Source organism: Mesocricetus auratus, unplaced genomic scaffold (genome assembly GCF_017639785.1).
Source record: "Mesocricetus auratus isolate SY011 unplaced genomic scaffold, BCM_Maur_2.0 Super-Scaffold_100007, whole genome shotgun sequence".
Taxonomy (NCBI): Eukaryota; Metazoa; Chordata; class Mammalia; order Rodentia; family Cricetidae; genus Mesocricetus; species Mesocricetus auratus.
Window position 1 is genome coordinate 5,258,667 of NW_024429191.1, and position 23,581 is coordinate 5,282,247.

The following is a 23,581-nucleotide window of genomic DNA, read 5'->3' on the forward strand; positions in this document are numbered from 1 at the left end:
TGACTTTCATTGACAGTGTCAAGAGAAGATTTAGGTTACTACTAGGCCCAGGGTATGAGTCATCTTAGTACTCCTCAGACACACATGATTCCTGCAGTCTACCACTATGCAGTAAATAGAACCTGACTCACTAATGTGCAATGAGATTAGTTTACAGCTTTAGTCCCACAGAGCCATGCCCAGACTGCCCCTCTGTGTTCTCTGTACACTTGGTGACTCCCTTTGTTCTGCTGCTAGGTGTATTCACTTATGGGCATTCTATCCCTTGATCCACCTCCCATCACCCCCAACCATGCTTTATTAATATTATGAGCAACACTTCCACTTCCTTCTCCATTTCTCAGCCCTATTGTGTGGCATCTAGAAGCTATTACAATGCCTACCACAACAAGCTTCATGGAATTTAGTCATTCATGCTCAATGCAATGCTACAGAATAAACTCCAAATGCCTTCCAAAAAAAGATTCAGTCTGTTGTTTTACTATTGGTAGTGTTGAGCTTATTTGACTCTATTATTTTGTTTTTGAGGAAGAGCCTTTTTATCCCAGGCTGGCCTTGAACCTGCTCTGCAATAGAAGATGCTCTTGATCTCCTAACCCTCCTGTTTCCACCTCCCTATGCTGGGATTTCAGGTGTACTCCATCACATACAGGTTTTTATCTAGATCTTGGAACAAAGCTAAGGTTTGGCGCATGCTAAGCAACTACTCTGTCAACTGAGCTACATCCCTAGACCCTGAGAAGTCCTTTACAACATTCCTAAATATGTTTTTGAAATTATGTATTGCTTATTTTGCCATATTACCTGGTAGGTTGTTATGTTCATCAAATTAAGATACCTCTTTAAAACATTTTTTCTGTCTCATTTTCTCTCTCATTTTCATTTGGAAATGCAATTAATTTTTGCTTCAATGATTATGCATTATTAGGGGGCAACACGTTTTAATTTGCAGAAATGTCCATTGTGTGAATATCAGTGCACATTCTTTCCTGTTTCTTTCAGTTTAGCTGCTCTGTTCTGTCTTCACATTTAAGGATTTCTTCATTCAGTATTCCACTATCTGCTTGTCACATGTTGTAATTTCAGTTCCACCATCTCATCTTAGCTTGTATGTTTCACTCTTTTTTTCTAAGTTTCTCCTCTGTGAACTCATGTTGATATTTCCCAGCAATAACTTCAATATTTGCAATAATTACTTTAAATACCCAATGTGTTTTAATTCTTTTGTTTGAGATAGAGTTGAGGTATATTTAAAACAACATTTTCTATTCTTTTAAAGTTTCATACATTTATAGAATATATATTGATGCATCCATCCACTACCAATTCCCTCCTAATCCTCCCTCCCAGTTTCATGTGCTCTCTTTATAATATTATTAATAAACCATGAGTACAATAAATAATGCCCATATGCACATGCACATGAATATGTAGTCACACATTGAGGAATGAGCAACAAACAGCTATGTCCCCAAAGGAGAGTGACTCTCACTCCCTTCTTAGCCATCAACTGCCAATAATAGCTCTTCTGATAAGGGTGGACCTTGGGGTCTCCTCCTCCACATCAGTTGGACTTGGACCATGGGGTCTCCTCCTCCACCTCAGTTGGACTTTTGACTGGCTTGATTTTTTGTAGGTCTCGTGCAGGTAAAAACAATTACTGTGTGTTGATGACTGCCTTGGCTGTGCCATGTTTAATCCTCACATATTTTAATTCTAACATGTGAGTTACCCCATAATTCTATTTTCCTAATAAGCAATCAAAACTTTTTTTGGCATTGACAACTATATAGTATCTACTGAAACAGATCATCTCTTTCCTTGCAATACAAAGCTAGATGCTTCCAATGAGATAACAAATGACCATACTTGCCTTCCAATGAAACTTACTGGAGTAGTTCAAGACATGAATTAGGTGTCTCAAGCCTCTAGCTAACCAACCTTTTGCTGTCTATCATCAATCAAATCTTTCTGTTTTATTTTGATGGGTATCCAATGCTTGCTGTCAAAATTGGCAGGTGCATGACATCCAGGAGTGTGATGCTGGTCTTTGCATCTTTAGTATTTTTGATAGATTGTGCAGGTTGTAGAGGGCTTGAATTGTGTTCACTTCCACCAAATGGTGGCTGAGTTTTGTTCTGCAGGGACTTAAAGTACCTATCACTTCTTTGTTTCTGTCAGCCTTAGTCTTCTCTAATGCTCTATTGGAGAGTGTCTAGGTGGGATGTGACCATTGTTACAGCCCTAGGGTGTGACCTTTATGAAGAGCAGGGATTCATCATAGTTTCTGAAGGGTTGGATGATTATAACATTGGGTTTTATATAGGACATAAGGACTCGGTCACGTATTCCAAATTTTCTACCCTGTAAACAAACTAAAAATTTCTCCTTACGAACTCTACAAATTGAGGGCACAGGGCAGATATGGTTGATGGGACAGGTTGATCAAGTCTTCTTATGTACTTTTTATAACAGGGAAGAGGATCCTATGGGACTGAAGTTACAGATAGATGTTAGCTACCTTTCAGGAGCTAGGAATAGAACCTGGGCTCTCTGAAAGAACAGTTCTCAACCTTAGAGCCATCTCTCCAGCCAGGAGCTGTGAGAGTTTAAAGCCTTGCTCCAGTTGCGGTTCATTATCTGTGATCTCTCTGGGTGACAGCACTTGGGAGGCAGAGACAAGAAGATCTCTGAGTTCAAGGCCAGCCTGGTCTATGAAGTAAGTTCCAGGACAGCTAGAGCTACACAAAGAAACCTTTTCTGGCAAAAAGTATGATCTCTCAGCTTCTTGCTGTTATTCCTGTGCCCTACAATGACAGATTCTTGTCCCTCTGGAATTCAAAGACAAAAATCCTTCCTTTGGACATATTTTATCACTGCAACAGAAAAGCAACTGATACACTGTGTTAACTATTAAAAGTCATATTCACCAATATTCATTCAGTTCCTGATAAGGCATGGACACCAGGGAAGCCAAGCAATCAATAAAATGAGCACATCCCAGCCCTGACAAAATGAAGTCTATCAGGAGTGGGAATATAAGAGGCAGAGACCATGAGCCAGCAAACAAAGTAGATAAACTGGATAATCACAGAGCATGGGTAAGTGTGACAAAGGTGATAAGCATGCTGACACATGAAGACTGAGAGTAGCATTAATTAAGTTTTGGAAAGGTCATTCTGGTGCAAAGGATAGAGCAGAAGTCGGGCAATCATGATTTACTCTCCAAAGCAAGATGATTCTGCTGAGAGGGATAGAAGTGCAATTACACCAGCTGTAACAGGAGCATTCCCAGGCAGCACCAGATATATGTTTTTACTAATAGAAAAGAAGACTTTAAAAGAGATAACATGTTCTTAAAGCTGCTGGACTAAAGCTGAGCAGTCATGTTGATCCCAACTGCATGCCTCAGGGTAAACTTGGGAAAGAATCCATAGGCATGAGTGAAGCCTGAGGGTTGACTCTACAGGAGAGGGAAAGATGATAAGGAGGTGGAGGGTTCTAGAATGCCTTCCTGTCCAGTTCCATCACCTTATTTACAATCTATTACAGAGAAAGATGACCAATGAAGAAGCCCAGAATAATGTTTCTGTATGCAAGGGTGAGGTTAGTGAGGAATTGATAGAGTGTAATAAAGATTTTTCAGTTCTTTATAAATTACAGTCTTTCAGACAAAGGACTGAATACTAGGGTAATACAGCAGGACTAGGGAACATTAAATACCCCACCCACTATTGCTAGGAAGAGTAGCTATGTCTTCCTTGAAGGTATCATAAGAACTCGTTCATATCTAGCATAACATACTTACTGTGTCCTGTATGACTATTATAATATTTAACACTCTCCAACTAATTTCTTGGAAGCAAGATATGATCCATGTTCTCAACCATGCTGTGATGATTCGTTTTAATTGCCTGATTTGTACAAGAAAGAAACATCTGAGAATAGAGTCTCAATTGTCTGGATCAAATGGGCCTGTGGACATATGTATGGGCTATTGTCTTGGTTGTTAACTGGTCCATTTCACTGTGGGCAGCACAATGCCTTAGGCTGAGCCTTGAACCATATAAAAGCAAAGACATTTAACTGACAAGCTAGCAAACAAGGATCTGTTTATTTCTCTATGCTTTTGACTGTGGATTTGATATGACTATGTTTGAGTTCTTGCCTTGATTTATCCTCAGTGATGGGCTGCAACATGGAACTGTAGGCCAAGTAAATCCTTTCTTACCTAAGTTGCTTTTTGCAAGACTATATACAGCAACAGAAATGAAACTGGGATGTATGCTTATATTAGATACTTACTGAAATCTTTCAGAGTAACCCAATGACTGTACAATTCCAAAATCTCAATGTTTCTCAAAACAGAACTGCAGCATAGATGGCTGACATGTGATGTGTCCAGAATACCCATCTTCAACAGATGGGACCCTTGTTCCTCATGCTTTCAGGAAGATGTGCTCACAAGGACTTACACTGTTTATTAGGAGTCATTTCTCTTATTGCTAGATGTAGCCAGAGGGCAGCATGACAACATGCTGCTGTGGACAAAATGGTCCGTACTCAAAGCTTCCCGAATCCTAAAATGAGCCCAGCACATTTCTTCATAGCCATCACTCCCACCTCCAACCCCCACAGCCTTTGCTTCATCAGCCTTGCTTTTGTCCACCAGTGCAGAGTGTGACAGTCTGGTTCCAATTCGCACTCTGCATCACCTGAGAGCTGTGCAAGGCAGGGAGGCTGAATCTTACACACCCAGTTCCAAGGGAGCACACTGGGTACGGTGCTCTTAGCTATTTAGAAAATTATATTTCCTAGGGCTACTCTCCCAAATCAGTTTATGCAAAGGGAGATGGCTCGGCAGTAGAATATTTAGGAGCAAATGAACACATCCAGGTTAATCAGAGCCACTTAAATGTTAACTCAGCCAACTTGAAAAGAGCTGGATATTTAATTCAGACATCTATAAAAAAACATGCCTTTGGTGTAAAGTTGTCAAAACATACATGCAATCATGATTAAGTTTGCAAAGCCGCTGAAAATAACAGTATAAGGATTGCCAGAAAATTTAAATCTCAATGTTGTTATCGGCAGAGAACTCTTGAGTGTGCATTTATCTATGCTTGCATGGGCTGTATCAGAGGCAGACAGGGTTTTAGAAATCATGTCCTGAGGTTTTCTATCCAAGAGAACTTCCGTACTCTTAAAAGAAGCCTGTAAATGAGAAATGATGCCAGGGTAAATATAAATGCATCCAACATAGCTGTTTTCCTTGTATATGAGTGGAACACCATCCCATCAAAAGCTGTGTAGTGATTACAGAACCCTTTAGTACAGGGCCCTGATTACATCCTCAGCACATTTTACTTTACATGTTGAGATGTGGTTTTGCTATGTTTCCCAGGCTGTCTTTGAACTTATGATCTCCCTGCCTCAGTGGGTCCAATGGCTGGGGATACAGTTACATGCCACTTTACATTTTCAAGATAACCTTGTGATTTGATGAGAGGCCCTTGATAGCTGACAGGGCCTGTTACAGGCAGGGAAAGTGAAGGATTAACAAAGGAGGCCTCCACATCCTCCCTTGGCCATGCTCTCCTCTGATGCTTCAGCTTCTCTTGTTAACTCATAACAGATACTTCCTGTGGCCATGGTCTCTCATTGTTTACTGGAGGCAGGAACGGCATTGCCATGTCTCTTTGCAGTGGTGAACTGTTCACTTTATACAATCTGCTATGTGGTTCTGATAGATATGTAGACAGACAGACAGAAAAATAATCTGGTTTCAAAGTCAGTGGCTGGCTGGACGTGAACAACTCCTTTGACTCATTAGCTCAGAAGTCAGATTTCATGCCGCCTTACCCCAATCCTTGTGCCAAATCTTCACTTTGCAATTCCTTTTCTATATAAAACATTTAGTATGCGAAGAAAAACTATTTCAACCACTTGCCCAGTCAGGAGAATGGTCTTGATGTAGATAGATCTTAAAATAGAACTCAAAGACCTCCAAGACCTCAGATAACATTCTAGACAAATCTCTGCATTTTAAAGAAACAAGAACAACAAAAAAACCCTTCTCTTTGTAAAACAGGATCCAGGAGGTGACTGTCATAGAAATTAACCCAAGGACCTGAAATAACAGAAACTCATCAGCACATTTTCATAGCTTCTTAACTATCTAATTAAGCAGGTCAGATATTTCCAGCTGTCATAGCTTGAAGATAGTTGGGCTATGAGGAGACCTGGCCTCAGTTCTAGGATTAACCCCAGATGCAATGTGTAAGCACCTAATCTTTTTCCCTTCTTCACCTCACAGCAGCTCTGTCTCCAATTCTTTCCCCCATGAGGGTCCACACTGACCTCTTACTTGGGTATTCTAGGAGATGCTGCGCCATGTACTATAACTGAAAACAAGTTCTAAAATGAACAAACAGACTTGGATTCAACCACAAACTCAACAACTAGGCAAGATTCTAATAACTAGCACATCACTAATTTTACTCTTCTATAATTTCAGAATAAAGAAAACCTTATTAATGTTTGACATATTTAGTCTGGTGCATGTTCCACGGGCTGTAGTATTCTCAGGTCAAGTGTTTCAAAAACTCAGAAATATATTGGTAATGTCCTTGCCCCTGCCTCTCACCAGTGAACTGAGCTACTTTAATTGCATAAGGATATTTGTTTATTATTCCCTAGGTGTAGAACATCACTCACATGACTGTAGGAGAAAATAAAAAGGGCAGGACCATGTATACAAAGAAAAATATTGCATGATCTCTGTACACCTGTCTGCTTCCCTTCCTCCATGCTTCGAGGAACCTGTCTGCCCTGGATCCACCTCTGGGTGGGATTTGAAGAAGTCAAATTCACACAAGCAGAGAGGAGGATGGAGCTTGCAGGGCTACTGGGAGAGATGTTGCACAATGCTGCAACACTCCATTTACACAGAGTGCTGATTAGTGCTGAAAACCAGGTTTTGTTGTCCAAAAAGAGAGTAGATTTTTAATGTTACTACCAAGGATAGCAACCACATAAGATAAAATGTATGCCAATTAGCTCAATTAAATCATGTCATGGTGTGAGTATATGTCAAGACACCAAAACACACATGTGAATGTAGAAAATTTTTGTTGAATTTTTGTGAAGTTGTGTATGCATTGTGTGTGTATGTAGGTATATGTGTATGTGTTGGTGTGTTTACATGTGAGGGCACATGCCTTTAGCGAGCAGAGGCCAACTGTGGCTAACGTCTCTTTTTTGCTATCTGCGTTTTTATTTTATTTATATTTTGTGGCAAGATCTCTATCTAGTCTAGTGCTTGCCACTAGGCTAGAGTGACTTGCTGTTGAGTACCAAAGATCTGACTGTCTCTACTTCAGTATTACTGGGCTTATAAATTAGTACCATCACACATGCTTTTCCTAAAATTGGGTTCTTTGAGATGAAATTGGTCCTATTGTTTACAAGGTGAGCATTTTCGAATAGATTTATTGCCTAAGCCCTTGTTTGATGATCAACAAAACCTTACTAGAAGGGTCAGGTCTTAGATATGCAATAACTATGCCCCAGAAGTAGGTCCAGGGAGCATGTACATATCTCAAGCTTTATGATGGACAGGAACCAGACAGTTGTACAGGCATGATGCCAAAAGGAAGATGCCTGTGGGTCTCATCAGGCCAAAAGTAGAGTTCAAGACATCATGGGCAAGTGATGAGAGAATATGGCCTGAAAACATCATTTTATGTTTTAGAGGATCTCTGGACAAAATCTACCTCTGGTATAAGACAGTTGGATAGGCATAAAATCCTCACATTGGAAACAAGCACTTAAACATAAAACATGAGGATATAGACTTACAAATATCACTTGCTTTCTCATTTAGAAGTGACCATACATGAGTCTTTATGTAGAACGGGCCTCCCAGTGATGAAGGCCCATCACCCACATAAATATCCCCTTCATATTCTGCCTCCATCAGCAAATAAGGATCCACTAATCATTTATAATATGATAGATGTTGGGGTTAAATGGTAGAAGCCAGTACAATAATTTCTGCCTTCAAGATTGCATACTCCCCCTACCCACCACTTTTTAAGATTAAGACATGTGAACAGGCACACAATCCATAGCTGTTTTTAAATTCTTGGCAATAGAATAATAAAGTAGATGGTATACCAGTGCAGAGCAAAGTTCTTGGGTTTTTTTAAAATTTGGTCTTATTTATTTTTATTTTCAGATTGATACCTCCAAGGGACCAAAGATGGATGTTTTAGAATTACCATAAGGAAATAACCGATACCACGTGGATATTAACAGAAGAAGTTATTTCCTCATAGTTGTGGAGATAAGAAGGATGAATGTTGATAAAGAACTGGTTTCCCAGGATTCTCTCCCTGTGTCCTCACATCATGGTCATTCCTCCTCTGTCTGTCTGTCTGTCTGTCTGTCTGTCTGTTTGTCTGTCTCTCTCTGTGTTTATGTGTGTGTGTTTGTGTGTGTGTGTGTGTGTGTGTCTGCCCCCCCCCATCATCTTCTCTATAAAGACAACAGTCATATTGGACTGGGCCAAACCCATATGGCCTCGCTTTATCTTAGTCACCTCTGCAGATTCTTGTCTTCAAATACCATACTATTCAGGAATGTCTGAGGTTTGGACATTACCATATGATTATCAGGAAGTGCTGTTGTTAAAACTGGAATGCCCTGACAATCTCATGTTCCAAACATCCAGTGTTCAGTTAGCTGTGCTATTTTGAAGGCTGTGGAAGCTTTAGGGGGTGGGACCTACCTGTAAAAGTAGATCATTAGGAGTAGGCCTTGGTTAAGACCACAATCTCTGTTTACTTGTCCATTGCCATGTGAGGAATCTCCACTGGATACTTTTACAAAGAGGAACTAAGCTTCTATGCCATCCTCCCCCCTACACCATTGGCTGAAATTCCTCCTTAAAAATGAACAAAAAACAAACCCTTGCTTTTTTAAGTTGTGTGTGTCAAGTATTTAGATCACAATTACATAAGAGTAACTAACCCAGGGAGACACAGCTCAACCCACAGCAGCATGAAAATCCAATATCTACAGAGTGATGCTAAAACATCAAAATATTTCACCTGCTAAGTTTTAAAATCAATATTCTCAATTCTCATGCTCAATATGCCACCTCAGAAGCAGGTTAGGAATCAATGTTCTTTTGGTCCATTCTTAGTTAGTCCCCAAAGCCAGAGTCAGACTCAGGGTAAATGGTGTTTTTTTGTTTGTTTGTTTTATTTGTTTTTTTTTACAAACATTCTAAGCAGTATTCAGTGGTGTCATCTAAGAAATACTGACTTATAACTTCTCAGAGTAGCATATAATAATCTCATATATTCCATTCATTATCTGTAAAGAATTGGGTAGTTATGGTACCCGGGTACATTATTGGGCTTGTATAAGAGGAGAGAACAGCAGTGCTCCAAAGACCCTGAAATCAACTCTGGCTCCCCCGCTTCCAGGACTCAAGAACACTTGTACCCCACTGTAGAGTTTTTAAGTGTTGACAAATCACTGCCTAGACTGTGAGCTGACAGCTTCTTGCCATGGAAGTGGGTCAGTATAGACAAATCTCCCTGCCCTGTGCATAGCATCAATGATAGTTTCACTCTCTTTGCTGCCAACACCACAAAGCTCTGGCAGTGCTCAGAGGCATCAGGGAAGCATTGCAGGATGTGATGAAGAGTCAGATTTTAGCAAACCTTTCCCCAAACTCTCAGCTCTGCAATTCTCCAACTTTGCATGTCTCCCCAGTGTATCAGTGGGGATTCTTTGATCACAGGAAGAAAGGAACTGGTTCTGACTAACTTCAGCAGAAAAAGAGATCACTCAAAGGATACGCGGTAGCTCAAGGGATGGATGGATGGATAACCAGGCTTAAAGACATAAAGAGAGGAATCATGGTGGATCTAAGAGGTAGCCCTGGGAGTCCCTCTTCGCTTAGTTGTACAAGGGTATCACCATAGAAATGAATCCACTCCTTATTTTCAATTCCAATCATTCCTTCCTGTTTTGCATCACTACACTCAGTATCCAATGGCTCAGGAGCAAGAGTCCAATTGGTCAACCTTGATCACATCTCTGTTCATCATCTAGTGATGGACCTTTAATTTATCTTCCCTCTAAGACTGGGGAGTTGAAATGACCTTGAATGAACAATACGGTGCTAGCTATTCCGGGGTAGAAGAGGTTTAATTATCAGACTTTCCAACATCTAGAATCACCTGGGAAGAATCAATGGAGAAAATTCTAGAATATAGGTTGTCCAGTGGGCATGTATTATCAGTACTGTCTTGGTTATGTTTATTGGAGTGGGAAAAGTCAGTCCATTTGTGGGACACAGTTCCTGGGGTTGGGTCCTTGTATGAGTTTGCGTGGGTTTGTATGAGAGTATGAGATCAGATTTATTTATTTGATTCTGCTCCTGATATGACAAGCTGTTTTAGGTCCATGATGTCTCAAATTCCCTGAGTTTGTGAGATAAAACAAACTCTCCTCTAAGTTGCTTTTCATCACAGCAATCAAAAAAGAAACCATTATCCTGCCTACTGTGTTTGAAGTAAACATTGCTCACGTATATACAAACACAGCCTAAATAAGGGTGATCCCTGGCCATAAAGAAATATAAAAAGCCCCGCTGTCCCAATGTTTCTTAATGCCAAGTGGGGTATTCCAAAACAATCAGAAAAAACTCTGTGACATTCCATCATTGTTGTGTTACTATATTGGTCATTCTGCTTTGAAGTTCTCTGGGGCTTCAAGAAGCACACACAGATTGTAGAAGAGTAAGGAGAGTTTATTCAGGAGCCAGAAGATAGAACGGATCACACACCTGCATGGGGGTACTGGGGAACTGAAATAAGGACCCATGTTTACCTTCTGTTTAGGGTTTTCCTTTATGGGGCCCAGGAGAAGGAGAAATAGGTTGCTAAGGGCTTGCATGGGTAGTTCTTGGTTTGGATGGACAGACTTGCGTTATGTAACCCTTTCCCCACTGTCCATGTACTTTCCCATGATTCATTTGGTTTTAGTTGTATGTACATCCAGTTAGACATAGGCATAAGGTGGTAAATGGGTGTTTCTCCCCTAAAAGTTTACTAGATGACACAACTTGCTGTATATGTTCTTCAAACTGGTTCAAGCTGGATTTTTCCCTTGCCCTCTGTCCCATCCCCAGATATGATCTAGGACATGATTGAGTGGAAATTTACCCTAAAGGATAGTCACAAAGTGGCTAAGAATAAATAGGCTATTTCTTTGTTTGAGGTGGAGTGTATGTGCACCTCTGTGCAAGTAAAGGCCCTAGGCTACTGAGTGCACTATTGGACGATGTAGCACATGCTTCACCCAAGCAAAGTGGGGTCCTGGGTGGCTGTCACTCCTCTGCCTGCTCGCATCAATTCCACTGAAGTCCAGTGGCTCATTTCCTATCCTCAAAGTAGGGGCAGCTGTAGCTGCCCTCCTGTCCTCTGCCCTGGAAAGGATGTGTTTTTCAAGGGAATGGTATTCAGACCTCTGAGGAACAGAACAGGAAGGCAAATTTTCACTGAAGCATCAGTCAATGAAATGAGGAGATGCACAGCAGACAATGTGGAATGGCAGCATTGTTAGCAGTTTTGCTTGGTGCTTTTTGATACGGATTTAATAATGAAATAAGAAACAGGACCGGTTTGCCCTGGGAAGGTATATGAGGATGGGGAGAGTGGGCTGAGCATAGTGCAAAGGGTAAGAAGAGAGGCATTTCTTTGCAGTTTTCCAGGCTATCAGTGTTGAAATGGTCACAAGGGCTCAAAGAAGAAGACACTAATGAACACATGTTGGTCACGGTATTGGCCACCAAAGACGAAGGAAACTGGCTGCCTGTGCATCTGCTTATTCCAGGTTCACAATGAAGATGGGGAAACTAAAAACCTGTCAGCAATCCCTGGATTTCTTGATCCATTCTTTTGCACTACTCAGTTAATGCTCTAGTCAAAGTCAGGGAGCACATGAGGTGTGAAAGGAAATGTGCAGAGGGCAAGGTTTTGTGAGGACAGCATTCTTTAGAAATTTTTACATGTTTATGGATACCTAGTCTCAGTAGGGAGATGACCTGCTGCAGTTGCATGGAATGTATGCAGATTCTGGAAGGAGAGAACTTATTATATAGGGACAAACCCCATCTGCTTGGAGAAAACTATAAAGATGGGACCATTAGTTGGATAACACTGAAGCAAGAAGATATATTTGCCAAGGGTGTGTGTGTGTGTGCGTGCGTGTACATGCGCAAATGAATATACGTATGGTGTCTTTAGAGTTAGGGGTGCTGACAATACAGATTTCAGGTCTGTGTCCTGGATGTCCTTGCTGCAAATCCCCTACTGCCCCTGATTTCTGATCCCGTCCCAGCTAGACACTTAAGTGTAGCTTCTGCCAATCCTTTGGGTGTTAACGTAGAGAACAGGGGTCAGAAGTAAGCAGTTAAACCTTGCCAAAGCACATCTGGATAGACAAGATGTCTCAAGCCTGATGCCCCATGATTGATCCCTAGAACCCATGGTGGGAGCAGAGAATTGACACCCCAGGTTGTCCTCTAAATTCCACACACATGCCTTGGTGAGTGTGTGTCCATGGTCATATACAAACATTATACGAAGAAAAACTCACAAATAAATTAAATGCATGCATATACGATGAATATAACAATTTTTGTCAATTAACACTTTAATAATTTTAAGCAAAAGCACATATAGTGGCAAATGTAACACTCCTTTTGGAGTCTCACAAACTGCTGTCTGGAAGATCCAAAGTCATCTGGGATCCATTTGCCCTTCTCTTAGAGATTGATGAAGTATTGAGTTACTGGGGTTGCAACATAAAAACAAGCACAGTTTTGTGTTTAAAGCCCTTGTCTCAGATTCCTGTACAGGAATGGGAGAAGATAGCTCATGAAAAGGTTTTTGTAAAGGAAGGAACTACTTTCTAAAGAAAGTTTTATACACCTTTAAAAAGTTATAAGCTTGTTAACGTACATTCAATTTGTGGATTTACATATAAACCTAAGGCCTTTTCTTCTCAGGATTTATCTATAGATGGAAAACCCTCAATAGTCTTCATCTATAAACTTCACAAACATTTCTTTCTTCACAGGGTCCATCCAACTATGACTCACGGTTTGTTCTTATAAATAAAGTTTTATTGAAACACAACTCAACCATTCCTTTTGTATGTGACTGCTTTCCTATACAATGGCATTGTTGTATAGTTGCCATGGTGGCTCTGTGGCCTGCAATAGGCTAACATAGCTACACTCCAGCATTTCAAATATGTGCCAACCCCAGTCTGTATGATCCCCAAGCTTTACATCATTTCTTCTTTTATATGTGTGTGTTGGCATATGAGCAGGAGCACACGTGTGCATATATGCATGAATACATCCATGTGAAGTCTAAAGACAATGCCAGAAGTCATCCTCAGTAAAGTCACCTCATGAGCTTGGAGTTCAGCAATCCGGCTACACTGTCTGCTCACTAAGCTCCTAAGATACTTAATCCTCTAGCACCAGAACTGCAAGTGTCCAACCCTAGCTGTTTTTCCCAATGAGATCCAGCTCAGAGACTCACACTTGCAAATCCGATGCTGTACCGTGGAGCTATTTCGTCAGGCCACTGCATCACTTTCTGATTTTGCTTAACGTAGAATCTGAACAGGAAATCATATCTCAGAGACTTTCTGGCTGCAGACTATCTCCAGACTTCTGCCTCCCACCTACTCCCCCACTAATACTCTCCCGTCCTCTGGCCCATAGCTAATTGGACTAATTTTTAAGGCTTGCTTTCATAGAGTGTTTCCAAAGCGTTTAACTTCGTTTTCATAGAAACAGCTCTTTTTCTTACTGCACTCATTTTTCATCAGTTTACATAATATTGCACTAAATAATGTAATTACAATAACAAGCGCAGCTGGCAGAGGCAGCTCTGGGAACACATACAACCGACTGTTGGCAAGCATACACCATAGCGGGTGAAAAGAAAGGTAAACTCATGCATAGCAGTTACAGCCTGGGACATTGGGGCCCCCACCAACATGATTCTAAAGATACTGGGCAGTGTCTTACCCACTCATCTACTAAGTTTCATAACTGGAGGTCAGTAAGCTAAAAGTCTCCCACCTATGCCTCTCTGTGTAGCATGGGCTTATATGATATTTGCCAGTTTCCCAGGGACTTGAAGGGAGTTATTTGACAAATGCGTGTCTTTTCCCACTAGCCTGCAAGGTATCAGAGTATGAGAAATGTATTGGTTTTATTACAGCATTACATCTCCACTATGCAGACAGTGACTGGCATCTGGTTCACACTCAAAAATAGTTCCTGAATAAATAACTGGATAGAGGCAGGCTTTCCCACAATGAGCTACTCAGAAACTACAGTCACTAAAATATAAATCTGGAAGGAGTCATGGGGGTTTATAGTTCCTTCTCTGCTCCCCTAAGAATAACTGAGGGATGCATGGATGTTGAAAGAGGGAGGGTGAGGTGAGAGCCTCATTCTGATAGCTCAATTCCAGGCAGTCTAGAAGATTCATTCTCTGATGCCTGGATGAAGGCAATGGGTTTAAGCCAAGAAGATCATTAGCAATTTGCATTTCTGCAAGCCACATCACTCTTGCATCTTGCAGAACTGAGAAACTTGCTTCTAACTGGTAAATTAAATATTGATAATGTAGATAGGCTGCACGACATCCTTCAGAAGACTGGCACCCTGATTTCCATGTTTCTAAAACTTCGGCCATTTGCATTCAACAACCACCAGTTTTGTCGTGACTCTGGGCAATCAGTAACAGTGTGTAGCTCATATTTACCTTGAAAGCAACTCATTTTTAACCCAAATGCAAGCATTTGCCAAGAAAACCTGGCATTGCCACTGTAAAGAGAAAACCAGTATCAGTAACTGCAATTAAAGTCTATGGAGGAAAAACAACTACTGAAATGTAACAATTATTAGAAATGTTTCCTATGCATACACTTGTGCTAAACACCCCACTGAATTCATTGCTTAACCTTTGCCCACATAGAGGCTGTGAGGCATCCCCCACAGGCTCAGGGGTTTGTATATTTGGCCCCCAGCTTCTGATGCTGTTCTTAGAGGAAGCGGAACCTTTAATAAATTGAACCTCGTTCCAAGATGTGCATTGCTAGTTGGCAGCACTTGAGAGTTACAGGACAGAGCCACTCTCTGCTGGAGAGCTGGCTGATTTTTGATACACCTAAATGTAACAACAAGTCACACAACAGGCTTTGCCACCACGCTTTGCCTGACACAATGGACTACATCCCCTGAATCATCAACCAAATTAATCCTTCCTTAAGTTGCTTCTGCCAAGCACTCAGTCATAGAGAAAAGTAATTAACACACAAGCACACCTGTGCACGTATGCATATACACACATTCACAGACAGATCTCATAAAATAGGTGCAATTATTGTCTCCAATAGACCACACAAGGAACTGAAAGTGCAGAGGATTTAGAAACTATGCACACATGCACAAGTGCACAAACCTTGCAAAGTTTAGAAGTCATTGCACTAGGCCTAGCTCTAGGCCCTAATTCTTGACTGCTATATTTCGCAAACAATGCGTTTGAAGTCAGCATAGATGCTCAGGCTGCTGCAGGCTTAAAGCCTGAGGCACACTCCCTTTCTGTTATAAAGAAAGCTTAGAAAGTGTTACAGCCTTGTTGACTCTCTTTTAGATTAAACTACGACTTCCTCATTGACATAAAAAGGATTGAGAGAGAAATTGAAAAGAAAATAACTTTTTCTCTAAATGTTTCACCCTTTCTGAGAGACTTGGTGTTTGGCTCCCTGAAAATGTTATCACACAGGGTGAGCATTCTACAGGCTAAGAAATGCAATGCCACAGTTCAGTGTTCCAATACTTCCCAGGATCCTTTGCTCACCTCTCATCTCCATGTTGAGAAGTTAAGTTTACTTACTTGGTACCCAATGTTTTCTTTCCCCTATAATATCCAAACCCTCAATACAAAGGTAGAGGCTAGTGGGGCTTCTTATGTTATCTGGGAGGATCAGAGTGAAACTGATTCAGAGGCCTAGATGGTGCAATGTTTATTAAAAAAAAGTTGAGAGTGGTTTGATTTGCATGACCACTAGAAAGGAAGGAAAGTGGGAGTGAGAGAAGAAGAGGAGGAAAAGGAGAGAGAGAAGAGAAAGAAGAGGGAGAAAAAAAGGAGGAGGGAGAAGGGAAGGAAAGAGGAGGAAGAGGGAAAAAGTGAGGAGAAAACGAGAAAGAAGAGGAAGGAAAAAAGGAGGAAGAGGAAGGAGATGAGGAGGAATGAAGAGGAGGATGGGGAAAGAGAAGGAGGAGATGAGGAAGGGAAGAAGGAAATGGAGAGATAGGGTACAGTAGATCTATGATGACTTTCCGCAGCCAAAATAGATTTAGATGGGCAGACGGTACAAATGGGCAATAGAAGAAAGTGTCCACACGTAAGACTGGGCTGCCAAAATTGAGAGCAGGGTGTGGTGACTCACACATGCAAATTCCACCACCACTGATGCAGAGACAGTAGGACTGTCAATGTTCAAGGCCTGCCTTGGATACATAAGGAGTTTGGAGCCAACCTGAGCCACAAGTTGAGATGCTGACTTAAAATGAATACAAAGGCTAAGAAGCTATTGTAACTCAAAAGACTTGCAGGCATGAGGGCCTAAGCTTGATCCTCAGAATATATATTCAAAGAGCAGTGTGTGTGGTGGCAGATTTGTAATCCCAATGCTCAGCAAGCAGAGACAGGAGCATCGCTGGGACTTGCTGGCCAGCCGACCTAGCCTACTTACTAAACATCAAGCCAGTGTGTGTGTGGGAGGGGGGAACAAGATATATGACACCTAAGGAATGAAGCCAAGGTTGTTTCCTGGCTTTCACATACATACATTCTCCTACTGGGACCCACCATACTCATAAGGGAGACAATGAGGTATCTAATAGTGTGCTATAGCATGGAGGAGGTTCCCTGGGGGAAATGGATACCTGAGTCAAATGGAAAAAGGAAACATCAATGTATTCTCTTCAGTGTCAAAATGTTCATTTTATTAATTGCAAAGTGGTATTCATTCATTTAAAACACAAATTAGTTTAGGATTCTAAAACCATGGCGCAAATAATTACCTCAAATGCAGCAGCAATTTGTGATGGCAGAGGCAGGCTGGGAGTGGGAAGTGGGTTCCTGGAACTGCACTTAGATCTCAATTAAATAATCCATCACATGGAGTACTTAGATTTATCATCTGACAACACCCTCTTCGATTCCATACTGCATCCTATGGACAATACCCCTGTCAAATCATCGACCCCTCAAACTGCAGACAATTCCTTCTGTACCCTTAATCCTCTAAGGCAACATCATTTTCAATAGAGAGCCCAGCGCTGTGTGAATTCTGAGGACTGTGTCAAAGCCTCCTGGAGACATAAGTATCCATTGCTCTTTATCTAGCACTGACCTACTTCTGGTCATCTTTCGTCATCCAAACAGGATAGGGAAATCTGAAATTCCAATACATTATTTACTAGGATAAACCACTCATTCAGGTCATAGAGAGAAAGCAGTAGGAGAGTTCAGTAAAGCTTGCAACAAAAGTCATTAAAAATTGGTGACAGTGTCTCAGGGGGCCATGGGAGCCTCCAAACTTGCTTGTATCCCTTTGTAGCCAAGGAGGACCTTGAATTTATGACTTTCCTACCTCTACCCCCTGAGTGCTAGAATCATAGGTATGAGACACCACACCTAGTTTATGCCAATCAGGGCTTCATGCATGCCAGGTCAGTGATCTACCAGTGAACTACATACTCAGCCAACAAATGTCTTTGTGTCTCTTTCATGCAAGAATTGCACTAATGGTAGAAGAAATGTGGACCGAGATGAAACATTAACAGAGGCCTGGGTGAGACAGTCTACAAAACATAAGCATAACAAGAAAAGAAAGCTTGGGCCACATGCTCAGCTTCATACATGTGGATTCATTGTTTGTTTGACACAGGATTTAACAAACCAGACAACAAATGCAATCAGAAAGTAGGAAGAATGCTAGGAGCCCTGGTCACCTGGCAATTACAGCTCAACAGAGGGCCTTAGATGTAATTAGCAGTGTACAAAAGCATTAAATTCATTTACTGCATTATTTACTCAAACACTTTGGGATACCATGGTCCCCAAGCCTCCATCTCAAACACTGCTATGTTTTGAAAAGCCACAGATTCCATTAGTTTTCATAGCCATCTAAAAACACAAAGTTATGTCACATGGTCCAGTAAGAATGACAGGTCTCCAGCAGTGGCATCAAAGAGTGGTTAGTTATAACCTTAAACTCTGTTCCCAAATACAAGCATGCTTCCAAAACAAATGGAGTACAGAGGTAAGGAAACCAGGTTTTTCATAAAATTCCACAAAAGCTCATGCAAATAAGGATATCCAACCAAGACACAGTGATGGCAGAATGGTACCACTGAGGAAAATTTCTCCTTTCCCAAAGAAAACTTTCAGGCAATTGATACACTTGAATCTTGGAACTTGCCTTTAAGTAATAGAATAAACTACAAAATTTAGCATTCTGTCTTCATCTCTCTTATACACAAATGACACCAAGATCCAAAGTCTATGGTTAATTCAAATTCTACTTAAAAAAACAATGTGTTGATATAAGCGTTGCTCACTAATCCCAGTCTGTGGCAAAAGTGCATTTTAGTCACTCAGCAAACAGCTGGGAACTCACATTGGGAAGGCAGCAAGGAGTACTCCTGACCTTTGTGATCACTTAGACCTCATGTTGTACATAAAAAAAGTCCAATGATGTCAAACAAATTCCACAAGAGAAGTATTTATCGCCGAATCTAAATCAAAAAATCCATATATACTATAATGGCACTTCAAAAGAAGATCTACTGTATTTACCACCTCAATCAATATGAAATTAGCTGGGATAAATATTGCCAGCTCTTCCCGTCTTGAGATGAAGCCTGTTATTTAGTTTCTAGGTCCAAAGAGACAAGGCCATTTTTGCTTATCACACAGAAATAGGAAGCAGGAAGCCTGTTACTAGCAGGTTGCACCTACCCTCAGCTGCTCTCTTTCACAATTCATCTGTTGCCTCAAAACCTGCAAAAAAGAGAAAAAGGGAGGAATGTCAGAAGGTTCTATAGAAACAGCGGCATAAATGCAAGGGCCTGGGGAGTGGCTCAACAGGACTCCTGCAACCCACATAAATGCTGGCTGTGTGTATCGAGGTGATATGGCGCAGTGGATAAAGTCACTTGCCTTCAAGCCTGGGGACCTGAACTCAGTCCCCAGAAACCACATTGTGAGAGCAAAAGAGCAACCCTGACAAGTGATCTACAGGTGTGTCATAGAATGCCCATATATTCAGATGTGTATGTGCACACACAATAAATCCTACACTACAATAAATTTTTTTAATGAATAAGGTGGAAGATTGAGTTCTGGACCCCAACTTTGTACCTTCACACACACATACATCTCCACACACAGGTGGAACACATAAGCATACATGTACATTGACATACATAAGTATGCTGACTCAAGTTCATCTAAACATATCCCATATACATATGCACAGGAAAAGAAGAGGGGATGCTGGCTCAACTAAGAACCAGAATTCACAGAAATAATTAACTTTTCTCTAGGTTTAGACAATGGACTGTTTACTATCTTTCTACATTGTACAATCCAGAAGTAGGGTTGTGAAGTATCTTTAAGGGAATGGTGTGAAGGTGCAGGAGAGGTTTGGGCATTCTAAGAAGTATGGGTTTCCTTCTTTGTGCATATACCCTTCCAGGCCTGCTTAACAGGTAGGTGCACACGATGTTTTCAGAAAGCTATTTTATGCTGGGTTTGACAAGACAATAACCAATGCAGTGTCTTCCCCAGTGTCAAGTGCTGGCAATATTATCTGCATGCCCTGGAAAACAGATTCCATTTAATTATCTAGTTATTTCTTTATTACTTTTGTTTGTGTGTGATGCTGAGGTCTAGACTCAGTATTTCACATATGTTAAACAAAGGCTTCCCCTCTAAGTTATACCCTCTAAATTATCTTTGCTTTTTATTTTGATACTTGTGTTACCAAGTGGTCCAGCCTAGCCTTGAACACATTACATTGCACAAATGATCCTTCTACCTTAGCTTCCTGAGATACTGGGATAAGAGACAGGGCTTAATGATCCAGCCTAATCAGATGGTAGTAAGACAGAATGTATGGGGATGGTAGTTAGACAGACTGACTGTACAGGGATAGCAGTAAAAAGGACTGTATGGGCATGGTGGTAAGAAGGACAGTATGGTGGGCAATAAGCCAGGTTATATGGGGATGGTAGTAGGAATGACTGTATGGGATGGGGATGGTAGTTAGATAGACTACATGCGGGAGGACTCTGAGACTAGGGCTTATGTCAGAGAAAGAAAGCCTGATCAAAATTTGGTATTCATCATAACTCCAAAGGTGAAGAATGCGTAGTCCCCCTGCCAAGCACTGATGGGTGATGTGTGGCTGACCAATATGCTTTTCTTACCATCCAAGGAGGCTTTACTAGAGTGACCACATGACTTGTTATCCAAACAGACAAAATGGAATTCATTAGTTGGGGGTCAGATAGGTATTTGGATTTAGGTGATTACACAGATGCCAGAGATAGAAAGGAGTACATTCACAGAAACTGGTACATTAACAGAGGAGGATTGATGGATGAACGTACAATGCAGGTAGTCAAAATTAAACTAAGTTTTTCATTATTGACAGGATACATTGTCTCTTTCTCTTTTTATTTTTAAACCACTGTAAAATCTCTTAACTTCTAGCCCTTGACAGGATACTGGAAGTTCCTTGGAACTTTACTGAAGGACGAAAGCTTTAGCAACCAACCCTTGATGTATATTTTATGTGTTTTGTAGTGAAAGTTTTACTTTTTCTAAAATAAAAACAAAAATAAGGATGTTTGCTTAGGGTATACCCAAGCCTGAAATCTCTAGATGGGGTGCTATTGCAGACCCTTTCACATGGAAAATTACCACTGGGAAGATCTCTTTTGATTGTGTTTGCTTTTGTGTCATTGTTGTTGTTAGTTTGAGACAGAGTCTCACATATCCCAGACTAGCCTTGAACTAGTTATGTAGACAAGGATGATTCTGAAGGCTTGATCTCCCCACATCCACCTCTTAGGGATGAGAACACAGCTGTGTACCACCAGGGTCAGTTTCTGTGGTGCTGAGGATCAAATCTAGGCTTTGTGCATTAGTATTAGGCTATCATTCTACCAATGGATGTAGCCAAGTGGTAAAGAGCTTGCCTCTCATGTCAGACCCTGGGCTCAAATCTTGGTACCTTTAAAAAGAAAGACAGACAGACAGAAAGGAGGGAGACTAATTTTTACATAGGTATTAATTAACAATGATATTTATGAGAGATTAAATATATAAATACTATAATGTGCGACAATGGGAAAGATAAACATAAATCACAGAAACTGAACAATAACTTAACACACAGAACTCAGAATCACAGTTGTGAAAAATGGGTATGGGCCACTACAGTGTATAAGAAACAAAGCTACAAACAATGCACAATTGTTATGGTTCCAATTTTCTACCAAAATACAATTTGCCTGATAATTAAAGAGGAAGAAATAGGGATTTTTCCTTATTTTTAAAAGAAAAATGTCCTTATTTAAAAAAGATCTAGAAGTGATTTTCCCAGATTATTCAAAAGTAAAGGGGGTGTGACCAGATAAATAAATAGACAAAGCTCACATTGAACTATACTTGAAATGGGGTCTTTAGATTAGGTCAATATGTCTCTGGAAACCTTTAAGAAGAAAGGGGAAAATAAGCAGGCAGAAGAGATGCATGGTGCAGGAGGACAGGATAGGTGGGAATGAAATGGGCTGATTGCTCTACGGACGTGGGCTTCACACTTACTAGCAAAGAGAGAATAGGAGAAAACATACTGAGGGAAGACCTGCAGCTTCCGAGAAGATGCCTGAATCTGAAATCATCTCCAACCAAGACAGCCCAGAGCTCAGCAATGAATGAACAGGAACAATCAGTCAAGTCCCCAAAGACCTCAGCAGTGAGTACTGATGGACAGACAGACATATCCTAGGAGAAGTTCCTTAGGTTTATCTTGAGGAATCTTAATCCCAGAACATCCTCCCTTGCTTTTTTCTCCCATCATCCCTTCACACTAGAGTCTCCTTCTGGGAATTCTCAGGCTGTGTTGCATCTGAGTTCTGGGAACGCAAGAGGTACCTAATACGCAGCAAAAGGAGTCCATCTTCATGACATGGAAGTCCAGGCTCCTAAGAGGTAGCCTACACTCCCTGTCCTTACTTTCCTTATCCTTCCTTTGTAGTTTGAGTATGAAATGTCCTCTGTAGGCTCATGTGATTGAACGCTTGGTTCCCAGTAGGTGGCGCTATTCTGGAAGACTACAGAGCCTTGGATAGGGGCAATATGGCTGGAGGAAACACATAACTGGGGAGAGCCTGGAGGCTTTCCAGCCTAGCTCCAATTCCTGTTCTTTCTTTCTGTTTCCAGTGTGTGGATGAAATGGTTAGCTGGGTCATGCTGTTCCTTCCGGAACTGTAAGCCCAAATCAATCCTTTCTTCTTTAAATTGCTTTTGTCAGGGTATTTTATTAGAGCAACAGAAAAGGAACAAATATACTGTGTCAACTTCGAGGAGAAAAATGAATGATACAAGGGTCGAATATCCTCATCAGTGGGGAAATGTATAGATCCACAAGATCAAGAAGATTGTTAAGTTCCAAGGAGACAGACTCAAAGAAATTCACCACCACCAACCCCCCCCCCCCAAATCAATGGCAAATTTCTGGAAGTGGGACAGGAGAAATGGCCTCAGTGGGTAAGAATCTACATACAAAACACACAGAGACAGTGGCAGCTTGCCCAGCCCCTGTACAGGTCTAAGGCAGTCGTGGTCTCAGGGATGAGAGAGGAAGTAGATATGGCCCCCATCCCTAACCCAGAACCCAGCTCTGTTGATAACCACTCATAAGAAAGTTTACTTTTCTCCATGAAGTCTCAACGGGTATCGAAACTGCACTTAAGAGTAGGCACCATGTCAAGCAGTAGATATCTAGGAAAAAATTAACTCAATGGCATTTTTGAGGGTTTTGTCTCAAAATGCTTTGTTTAGGCTTTTGGGGTTTTTGTTTTGGGCTTTTTTTTTCTCCCTTACAGATATGTTGCTTATATGTTACAGTCTCCAGTTTTGTTGTTATGGGTTTTTTGTGTGTGCAAATGTATGTGTTTTAGCATCTGTATGTGTTTCTTAAGCTTTTTCTTTAGTTCTGAGCCTTCTTGTTTTTCTTTTAACTAATTTTGTTATCTTTTTAGATGCCTGTTGTATTTTAATGAGACAGAAAGAAAGGATGTGGATGTGGATGGATGGATGGATGGAAAGTGGGAAGGATCTGGGAGGAGTTGAGGGAGAGGGAATAATTATGAGAATATACTGTGTGG

General features: G+C 41.0%; 1 protein-coding gene across 3 annotated transcripts in view; it reads right to left on the reverse strand.

Annotated features, from left to right (window-relative positions):
• The window catches only part of Rbfox1 (RNA binding fox-1 homolog 1), a 2,068,553-nt gene that overhangs the window by 558,066 nt on the left and 1,486,906 nt on the right, over positions 1-23,581 (reverse strand). For all 3 annotated transcript variants that reach the window (XM_040747948.1, XM_040747949.1, XM_040747950.1), the window contains one exon: positions 19,143-19,184. In XM_040747948.1, coding sequence (XP_040603882.1) covers positions 19,143-19,184 — 42 coding nt within the window. The remainder of the gene's footprint in view (positions 1-19,142; positions 19,185-23,581) is intronic.